General features: G+C 52.6%; 1 protein-coding gene across 1 annotated transcript in view; it reads right to left on the bottom strand.

Annotated features, from left to right (window-relative positions):
• LOC104848505 (transmembrane protein 132C) overlaps positions 1 to 11,108 on the bottom strand; it is a 152,662-nt gene that overhangs the window by 124,461 nt on the left and 17,093 nt on the right. Inside the window, exon 7 of the mRNA XM_033762686.1 lies at positions 10,972 to 11,102. Within this exon, the coding sequence (XP_033618577.1) occupies positions 10,972 to 11,102 (131 nt within the window). The remainder of the gene's footprint in view (positions 1 to 10,971; positions 11,103 to 11,108) is intronic.

Below are 11,108 nucleotides of genomic sequence, written 5' to 3'. Positions count from 1 at the left end.
TGGAGGGGGAGGTGGAAGAAGAAAGAACGAGAAGAAACAGAAGGACGGAGGGAAGAATGCAGAATATAGGAAACCCAGATACTAAAAGACTGGTAACTTACAGTGGTCTCGAGAAAGGACAGGGAGTAATCACTTAGTAGGTATGGGACTATCTTTTCAGATACTAAAAATCTGGGGGGACTAGAGAAAAATGTTAGTTGTACAACACTGTGAATGTACTAAGTGCAACCTCATTTCTGCCTTGAAATGGTTAATTGATGTTACGATAATTTCACATAATTTTTTTAAAAAGGGGGTGAATAACAGTTAAAAAGTATACTCCCAGACTGACTGCAAACACTATGCATTGCTACCTGGAGTGTAAAAGACCTAGCAGAACCTGCAGACTTTACAACCTCTCCAAAGAGGATGATTTCCACTAGCGTGTTCTTAGAACTCCTTAACATGGAAGATAAAAGTCCAGAGTCTAAAGCACCCCAAAGTCAGTGTTTTATCACTTAATTTTTCTTAGAACTCAAAGTCAGGGTTTTTTTCCGAAATCAGGAATTCTTTAAGAAAATTTCAAAGAGATATAAACATGCTGAGTCTTTGGCCAAGAAAATGGAGGAGGCCAAACATAAAAATATATGTCAGGAACAGATTACTGAGTGATGGATTTATCCTCTCTGAGCTTCTCTTTAAGTCCAGTCAACACCAAGATCTTACAAGAATATCAGTTAAATAAAGTCAAACATTTTTAAAGGAAGGGAAACAGGCTATGACAGCACAGTTTCCCTTTCCCCTCTGATAGAGGTGGTCTACGACTAAGGTTAGCCAAATGCTGTAAAGGGAAGCCTGCTGTCAGACCTGTGAGCAAGATTCTCTTCCCTGAAAAGATACAGACCTGTAATGAGACAGCCCTTATTTTCCATCTTTGTTCCCTTGCCTCCTGTACAGACCACTTGTGATTGGTGAGTTTTTTGTTTTTTGCTTTTTGTTTTTTTCACAGCGGTGGCTACCATCTTGTGAGCCCTGGAGCATCATGGGTAAAGACTGAGGAAAGCTATGAAGTATGTGGGAAGATCTCAAATTTGTGATGGCAGGGAGTGGCTGAACCACATCTGTACAGTTCACACCAGGCTCCCTGTCTAGTATACAGTTAATGTGCTTGTAAGTCAGGGGTTTTCAATGTAGGGTCCCTGGATACCAGCAGCAACCCTCAGTATAATGGTTTCCTCGAGCTTCTGCACAAAAAGCACCATATACTGGGTGGCTTAAATAATAGAAAGTTACTGTCTCGCACTTCTGGAGTCCAGAAATCTGAAATGAAGGCGTTGGCAGAATTGGTGCCTTCTGAGGCCCCACTCTTAGTTGGTTTGCTATCCATCTCTGGGGCTCCCAATCTTGGCCTCTGTCTTCACAACAGTCTGCCTGGCTTATGAGCCCCACACAATGCAGTTCTTCTTAACTAATTCAGGAGTCACCAAGACTCACATCTGCTCTCGAGTCTGGTGAGCAGTCGGTTGTAACCGGCCTGGTGGTCCCCATGGCAATGACCACTACTGACAGGCATTTGGTGCTGGACATTCTTCATTGGGCGGGAGAAGGAGGCTGTTGTGTGCGCTGCAGGAATCATCCCTGGTTCCAACACTGGGAGCCCCGCAGATAGCCCAGCACCCTGGGAACGTGGCTGTGGAGCTGCTCCCTAGCTGAGAACCTTGGGTGATCTCAGAGAAAGCTAGGGGACCACTCTCCCTGCCAAAAGATGCCTGTTGCTGTAGTGAAGGGAACTTACAGGTGAGGGAGCCCTCATTGATGGTGGAGATCTGAGAAAAATACATGCAACCGCACAAACCAAAAAATCACGGCAGTCAGCAAGTTACTGTGCACAAGCACTGACTGCGCCCGGAGAACACGCTGAAACCGTTCCACGCCCTCACCACAGCCCCACGAGGAGACTCGGAGCAGTCAGGCAGCCTCACAGTCACACAGCTCGGAGACGAAGGGTGTGAAGGCGGCCACCAGTCTCTGCAGCGCACACTTCCTCCTCTGCGCTATGGCCAGTGTGGGCGACAGCTGTGGCTTCCTGCCCGGGATGCGACGGGCTTCCCACAGCCCACTGCAGCTCTGCCCTTGCCTCACGCCCTCATGCTCACCTGCAGGTGAGGTGAACTCCCCACCTCCTCGGGGGCATCTGGCCGAACCACGCCTACTCTTGCTGGTCTTGGTGAATGGATTTGTGGGATGTGGGGCCCTCACCGAGCCAGGCCAGCTCAGTTACAGGATGTCTGTCCGACTTGTTACAAGAGAGACATCATCTTTCATCTTTGAGCAGGAACCACCGGGGTCGCCACGATAGAGAGGACAGTGCCACGTACAGAGGGGAGCGAGGCAGCCAGGGCACTGAACCCGGAGCGCTATCCACACCCAGACCTTTCACATTACAGGGGAAACTCACCTTTTTAATTTCGAATCAGTTTCAGTTGCAACCAAAATAAGCTTGACTAAAGCACCCCCCACCAGCTCTCAGAGCCAATCTGTCCTCCTCTGTAGAACAGGCCACTGAGAGGCTCGAATAGCAGGTGACAGATGAGTGACCTGGCAAATGCCCTTCTGAAAGGGTCACCCAGCGGCAGCCTCAGGAGGAGCCAGGCTCTGGCTCTCAGGACCTACTGGAGCCCCCCTGTTTCGAGTGGGACAGGTCAGTGGGGAAGGCTGTGTGTGCCTTCATTTGGTTGCAGCAAATTTTATTTGTAAAAGTCCTTAGGGGAAGCTAGAAGAAGTGGCACTTTATTGGAGAAAGCAGGTTTGCAGGGACCGAGGGGCTGGTGCGGGTGGCGTCATTAGGAAAGTGTGGTTGGCACCTAAACAAGCATTTCCATCAGCGTGGCAGCCACTCCAGGTGTGGGCTGGGGCCGTCCAGCTGGGTACTGCACAGGGGAGAGTCTTGGCTGACGTAAATTAAGCTAAGGAAGCCGAGCCTGGTTCTGAGATCCCAGCCCTACCCCGGGGGAAGCAGGGACAGCATGCAAAGAACCTAGCACTCAGGGAGTGGGGGCCTGGACTTCAGAGTGGACCACACCTTTGAGACCCCACCCCACCTGCCACAGCCCTCCAACCCCTGGATCCACATCCTCCTCTGTTTCCTACGTGCCCCTGTGTGCAGGATACTGGCTCTGAACCAAAAGCTGATCTGAAAGGGACTGAGCCCGTCCAGGCCTGGGAAACTGGAAGGAGTAATGGAAACAGCCCTGGGGGCTGAGACTGCAGCAGGGCTCCCAGAGCGATCTCAAACCGGGGTGGGTGCAGTCAGAACACTCCCAGGACAGCTAGGGCTCCTCTCTCCAGCTGAGATTCAATTCAGCTCCCCTCTCCTGGTGCCCGAACACAGAAATGGCCAGATACCAAGCACCGTGGAGGCCAGAGCGGTGGCATCATACCACACCAAGGTGCAAACTCCAGAACAATGAACACGCTTGCCACCCTTGTTCTGTCCTCTCTGAAGATGCCCAGCTCGGCGGAGGCTGAAGCCACGGGCCCATGGACGCATGTGTTAAACTGGGGCAACACACAAAGCTGCACTTGGCAAGTTGAGAACGAAGATGACTTTTAAGTGAGTAAAAGAATGTGGAACAAAGGAGGTAGATTTGGGTTGGAAGGGCTAAGGCTCCTTTCTCTTTCACAGAGCTGGAGTCAATTTTATGTTCAACGTTTCCCACAACAGTAAAATCGCTCACCAGAGCTGCACGGGGCTGGGCTGCCTGGCAACGCGGCTATGCTGTGGGTAGCTAGGGAGGGGGCTGGGCCGGGTCAGGAACATTATTTCTTCACTTCTTCCCAAGCAGAAAGAAAATTGTTCTTTTCTCCGTTCCAGAAGAATACATTTGAAATGACAAGCTGAAGAAAATGAAAACAAACTCTTCCTTTGGAGGCGTTCGGGGGGAAGACATGAATTGGAGACGGAGTGTGGGAAAATGAGGTTCCAGAATGTTCTGAATTCGCTCCAAATCTGCAGTCAGAGCAAACTCGACTATGTTCTGGGGTCTCCCTCTCCCAGGGATGAGTCTGGGAGCCGCAAGCCCCTCTGTGACCCCGAGGATTTAGGCACAGTTGGACATGAAGAGCCAACAATTATCCCAGACCAGCCAGGTATCTGGAAAATGCCTTTGAGGGTTTTTCAAATCCTCAGACATAAAAGAGATCAGAAGAAAAAAAAAAAAAAATCAACTCCGTGAAATTAAATTGTAACAGCACACACGCAGGCAGCACTCGGTAATTAGAGTGGATCTGAGCACGGCAGTCTGGACTCGGGCAGGGAAGGGTAGCTCTGCACGTGAGGGAGGCTCAGCCCTACCCGCTTGGTCCCTTTCCCCACCAAAGGGGGACATCCCTGGTGTCGCCAAGGCGATCACTGAAAAGAGCCCGGGAACGTCCTGGTGGAGGCTTGGAAACCCGCTGGGTGGCATCATCTCTGCTGTGAGTTGGACGGTGCTCCACCAACTCATATCCCTGTGGGACCCTGGGGGTGGCTATCTGGATCACTTGGAATCTCAAAGTGAGGTTCTTCTGGGTGACAGAGGGCCCTGAACCAGAGGACTGGTGTCTTTACAAGCAAAGGCAGGGCTGCTCGGGGCACACACAGAGCACAGGCGGGCAGCAGACGTTGCAGTGACAGGGCCAGCATCGCAGCAGCCCCGCGAGCCTGAGCAGCCAGAGGTCTCTTCCCCCAGGCTCCGGCCACAGCACAGCCCCACCAACACTGGGATTTCGTACTCGGCCTTCAGAGCCCTGCGGGAAAGCAGTGCTGTTGCTCCTCGTCACCAGTTTGGGGCATTTGTCATGGGCAGCTGCTGGGAGGTGACACACGAGTTCCTTGAGCCACGGTGCTGCCGGGAGGGGGACAGTCGTGTGGGCAGGCAGCAGAAACGCCCTTCTGACGTGCAGGTTTATGAACCAGAAGGCTGGACTGCAGCGCCTGTATCTGCAGCTTCTCTTTAGACTACCACGTCTGGGCGCCCCTGTTTTGGATCCGTGTGTCACCGTCACCAGGAGTTGCCGAGTGACTGCTCCTCTGGACACAGGCTGCTCCGTTCACACCACCTGCCCAAGACGCAGCGAGCAGAGGTTGGCCACACGGAGGAGGGGGCACTGGCGTTGGAACAGCACTTGCAACCATGAGCACTATCCGGTGCGGGACGTTTTCATCACTCCACAAAGACACCCATGCCATTAACAGTCACTGGCCTGGGCTGGAACCTCCCCTCTGCTTCCCGTCTCTGTGCAGCTGCCCTCTTTGGGTGGTCATACACGAGGGGAGTCGCACACGAGGTAGTCTTCTGTGTCTGGCTTCTCTTTTCGGTGTCACCTTTTTGGGGTGCTTCCCCACTCCTGCACGCATCAGAATCCCACTCCTTAGGGCCAAATAGTATTCCGCAAAGTGACAGATCACTTTTCATCTGCAGTCACTGATGGGCATTTGGGCCCTTTCTGGGTTAGCTGTACTGAATAAAGTTGCTACACACATTTGTGTGTTGTACAACTGTGCAGAATCCCACCTCTCACCCACACGGGAACCCATGACTCTGTCCTTGGTAATGAACTTGAATTAACTTCACAAAGTGCTTTTAAAGGAGGTGGGGACCAGTGTTTGGCCTGCACGTGAATTCCCTTGTCACAGAGTTAGACACAGAGGTGCCTCACTCCACTTAACTTGTTTCGGGAGAGATGGCCACGTTCACTTTATCACACGATGTGAAGTTTGCAGGTAGAAGCAAAATTTTGTTAAATGTTTCTGTATGCAAACCACACTGTTCTCAGGCAGAATTTCATGAACTGAGGTACCACTGACTAGAAATCGACCCACCTACCAACCTCTTTCTACTTGGAAAAAATAATGCTTCTCTCCATGTGCCTGCCCAGTCATCCTAGCACATCTCTTTAAGAGGTTTCTTCCCTCCACCCATCCTTTCCATTTATTTATTGGAACATGCTGGGAATACATCTCAGCTGTTAAGCACCTGTGGCCTTGTGCTGAATGATAACAAAGACTGTTGTTTCACCCAGTCGTCCAGCCAGGACAGAACTGATGAACCAGTTGCCCTCTCATCCCAGAGCTGGGAACGCAGGGCCCTGCCCTCTACACCCAGAAGAGGCACCTCACAGCTCTCTCATTCCGTGGTGGTCTTGTCTCCACAAGGCAAGGCCATCACGGACTGGTTGCCGCTCCTGGAGAAGGCTCCCTTTGCTCCCTCTGTGCTACCCCAGGAAGATGTCTCCTTACTTCACTGTGTTTTGGTTTGTAGAAAACCATCGCCTAGGCTTGGTGTCCTGAAATTTCCAGAATCAGTCCTAGTAGCCAAAATCTGCCTAGGAAGGACAAGCAGGGTAAACTGAGTTGGACACTTAGCTTCCAGCAGAGGCAGCACCACTGGGCGGCTCTCCTGGGCCCAGTTCCCCTCTGAACGCAAGACGCGTTCTGAGTCCACACCACGGGGCTTCTGGGGGAGAAAGCGGGCCACAGACTCGCAAGTGAATGTATGAGAGGACATGGGAGAGAGGGACGATGGAAGTAAAAGCTGGAAAGGGTAAAGAGTGCAAGGCTGCCAAGGAAGGGCAGTCTCACAACAGAGCGGACAGAGAGAGCGGCCTCCAAGCACAGACTCGAGGAGTTGGAGACCTGTGCCGCACCGCCATCCACAGGGAGCAAATCTCCAAGAGTGTGCAGCCAGTGCAGGGTCAGGGCTCGGGCATTCTTACAGTGTGAGGCACCAGTGAGGGCAGCAGTGGTTTGCAGGGGAGCAACCAAGAAGGTGAGGGGCGCAGGAGGGGACCACAGCTGTCGGCGACTGTGGGGCACAGGCCCACCTGGCTGTCCAAGCACTTGTGTTTCCAAAGTGAAGACGGGGCGATTGCAGCGCTGGGGGCTAGGACAGGCCTTACAGGTTAGAACTGTCCCAGTCTGTGATAACACAGGGACAATGCGCTGGCTGCTTAGCTAGACAAGGGCACAGGACACATGCTGAGTAAAGGCCCCTTGCCATGGCCCGGAGAGAAACTGAGTCAGAGCTGGGCTGAGGGTCCATCAGACACTCATGGTGCCCCCATGAACCCATGCCCTTTACAGCTGCTGCTGACACAGGCGAGAGAGCAGGGGACTGGCTTGATTGGAGGAACGCTCACCTCTATGGACATTCCTCCTTAGAGGATTTGAAGTAGGGGTGGTCTGTGATGAAAGAGGCTACACTCGCCGTCAGAAGAAACCGGGCAAACATGTTCTCAACAGCTTTGGCCCAAGAGGACGGGGAGGGGGCCACTGTGATAACCAGCCCGACTCCATCTTGTGCCTCAATGCCATTTTGAGCCTGCGCTTGAACAAAGCACCCAAAACCCCCACATCCTGCTTGGCAGTAAACTCGCTGCAGGTGCAGGATGTTTTACAGCTCACCTAGTGTGGGTGAAACCTCCTTGTGTCCCCCACTAACCTGCCATGGCTCTGCTTAATACTCCGCTTGCACTCCCCTGAGCCCTCCCCAGCTGAAAGCATGCTTTAAAAGGAGAAATCAAACTGCTTCTCATTGCCAAGGAAACTTTGGGCACTAGCCCCCTCGGCCACTGGCTATAATAAAGGGCTCACATCTGGCACGGAGAGTGGCACCTCTCTAATGTTTGAACTTGCCTGTCCATACCAGCACGAGCTACCTCTCCTCCTCTTTCCATTCATATCTGGGTACAGACATCCTGCACACAGCCAGGCTGATAAACCACTGCCACCCAGGGAGACCGTGGTCACCCAAAGGATGGCTGGCAATGTCTGGGTCATTGTGGTTGTCACCGGTGGAGCATGGATGGCGTAATACCAGCATCTGGTGCACCAAGGCCAAGGATGCTGGCGCACATCTTACAGTGCACAAGTGCACCACAGAACATTATCTGGCCCCACGTCCAACAGTGCTGAGGCCAGGATCCCACCACAGACGGAGCAGACCTTCGCCAATGTTTCTTCATTTGCTGAGATGTGGCGACAGCCAACTACTGTGCAGACAGCCATGTTAGCAGTGCACCATGGGCTCCCAGTGTGGATGGGTCCCTTATGGCTGGCCTTCTGTCTCTAACGCAGGGCTGAGAATGAACTGATCACAGGTGCAGGACCATCCCCTCAGCTTCCATGGATTAGAAGTTCAGAATAAGCAAGCCTGTTCCAAAGTGGAAAGGGTGGAGATGGCCACCTGGCTTCCGGGTGTTACTGTAGGACTTACAGACAAGGAGAAGGTCTGTGGCTTCCCACTCCTTGTCTTGAACGGGTCTGAGAGGTCGAGACCAGCTGGCCTGTCCATGAGCTGGACACTGGTCCAAGCGAGGTGGCCAGGAAGCCATGCAGGAGTCTGTCCTCAACATGAGACCTCCAGGGGCCAATGAGCCCTCTGAGGCACCACAGTGGAACCCCACAAGGGGCAACCCCCACTGTCAGCATACTTCTAACGACTGTGGGATGGTCACCAAGGCCTGCTGGCTAAGGAATCTTGGTCTTTATTGCAAGGGCCTCAGCTGGCTATGAGAGAAAATTGAAAGAGAAGGAGCATCGTGATATGGGTTTGATAGTAGGTCTTTAGCTATACACTCACTCAGTGTGACTGAGAGGGTCAAGCCCTAAACCAAGGGCCGAGAGCTCAGTAGCAAGCAGAGAGCTCGTCCCAGGGAGCCTGACTGCACAAGCCTTTTCACTTGGTCAGTAATTATCCTATACTCCATTCTACTTCCCAATGTAGAGCTCCAACGAACATCAGCGCTCCCACAAACTGGGGTTCATACTTCCACATTCTGCTGTGTGAGGACCCAAGCAAGTTTCATCATAAAAGTAAGGGTTGCCTTCGAATTCCATTTATGGAGTTGTAAACAAACAAAAAAAATTCTTTCACTTCTGCCTACAGAAAGTGGCATTGTGACAATTCCACCGGGGGATTTGTACCAAGTTTTCCTAGCTTGATTGCATGCCCTAGCAACTGCCCAGAAGTCTGGCTGTTCCTGAATATCAGCCTGTCCGAGACCACTGTGTAAAGCAACACAGGAGACTCCGGCTTTTGCCATCAGCAGAGCTCATCTGGGATCCTGCAGTCCTCCAGAAAATTCCCCCCGGGAAGCTCCACACTTGTGGGAGAGGAGGGTGGGTTTCCAGCCTCAGCAGCCTCAGACACTGCGCGACCCCCAGGGCCACACCTGTTTGCACCCTTACGTCACCTGCTCACTAAATGGCCTTTCCCTAAAACACCGCGGCAAGCATGAAAACATACTCTGATCAAATCTTCCCTTCTCTCTCTGCTTGCTGTCCACCATGCTGTGAGCTACTGTCCTCTGCTCAGGCCCTTACTCCACTCTGTTCCTGCCTGGTAGCCAGCCAGCCATGGGTTGAAAGCATGAGTTGAAATAAACCTCTCCTAAATTCTGAGTATTTTGCCCCAGTGACAAGCAAGTGACCAAGACAGATTTAATGTTTTTCTTCTTTCAATAAATCTGTGTTCAATTAATATTTATGGAACCCATTTGCCAGGCATTATGTTATAGCAATAAAGAAATGTCCAATGCCCTGCCTGTGTGGAGCTGATACTCTTGAGGGAGAAGATAAACGCCATCAAAACAAAGATAAAAATGCAGTGTATGGAGATAAGTGGTTTATACAGAAATGAACAGGGAAAAGGAACAGCTGAAAAGGTGTCTTGTGAATCAGGCATGGTCTTGGCAGAGCAGCAGGTGTGAAGGCTCTGAGGCCACTCGTAGAGTGTTGTGTGAGGGCAGGGAGAGGACAGTGTGGCCGAGGGGGTCGGAAGGGGAGCTTGGGCCAAGCTGGGTCTGCGCCATGCAGCACCTCGAGGGCCGTCAAGGCTGGCCTTGCTCTGAGTGACATGGGGCGACAGAGGTCTCAAAAGGAGAGCGCCGTCCCCTAACTTGGGCTGCGCATCGCAGTGGTGCAGGGAGAGGGCAGGGTCTCGCTCGGCCTGGGCAGCAGAGGTGTAGGGAGCGTGTAGAAGCTTCAGAGAGAACTAGGAGGATCTGAAAGACTCAGCCATACTTTAAGGAGCTCACTGGAATCTTTGGATACTTTGTTTTGTTAAACTTAATGGCCCTGGTCATGGTTCCACCCACAGCATAGCTCACCATCACTCTTCTCTGCAGATGTTACTCCAAGCTACTTGTGCAGCCTGTGATTCATGCTTTATGCTAGAAAGAACTAAAACAGCTATGGTGATCACTTAAGCTATTTTGGTAATTTTTGTTTTTAATCTTTACTTTTAAAACACATGTATGTTTCCATTATTATGGAACGCCCACCCTCTTCCACAGAGAATCTGCACTGAGTGCCCCCCCCCAGTGCCAAAGATTCTGGAAATCAACACTGTTCAAGGAAGAGCTCACAGACAGACAGACAGACAGCAGCGCAGCTCTCCGGAAGCTGCTTGTGGGAGCATTCCACCAACCTGTGCTTGACTTCCTCTGGGTGTCTGCTTGCTTTGGGCCCTGCCACACCTCTCCTGCCCAGGTTTCTGCTGAGAATGCTCCAGTCCCTGCTCAGGGCACGCAGGACCACTGGCTTCCCAGCCACCAGCTGGCAACGTTGAGCTCACCAGATTAAAGCCCATCTTGTACTAGCCTGGGCTCTTTCCACACACGCCCTATAGATTTTCGTGGGCGCCCCAAACTCTTGCATTGCTTATCGACCCAGGCTGCAGGTGTGCACGAAGCCCAAGCCAGACAGGTGCCAGCAGCCCTGTCCAGGCTGAGGAGACCCCAAGCCACATGGGCGGACCCTGGGCATCCTCTTCGGGACAAGGTCATGCCCTGCATCCCTTCCAGCAGCTGAGCAGAGCTGCCCAGAATCTGAGTAGGGGGTGCCTCGGATCCCTGAAACAGGTGCACATCACCTGTCCTCGGCATCTGTCCCCAAGCTGGGGCCCAGCTTCAGCCAGGTCCCCAAGGACGGCGGAGCAGTCTGGCACCTACCTCAGCACGAAGGCGTCCACGGTGGAGTTGCCGGAGACCGTGACGTAGGCGGTGACCACGGCGCCCTGCTTGGCCGGCCGCGCGGGCAGCCAGACAGCCAGGTCGGCGTCCAGACGCAGCTCACGGAGCTGCTCAGA

Source organism: Fukomys damarensis, unplaced genomic scaffold, assembly GCF_012274545.1.
Source record: "Fukomys damarensis isolate Sample0158 unplaced genomic scaffold, DMR_v1.0_HiC HiC_scaffold_12, whole genome shotgun sequence".
In the NCBI taxonomy this organism is placed as follows: Eukaryota; Metazoa; Chordata; class Mammalia; order Rodentia; family Bathyergidae; genus Fukomys; species Fukomys damarensis.
This window is presented reverse-complemented; position numbering and strand designations above follow the sequence as displayed.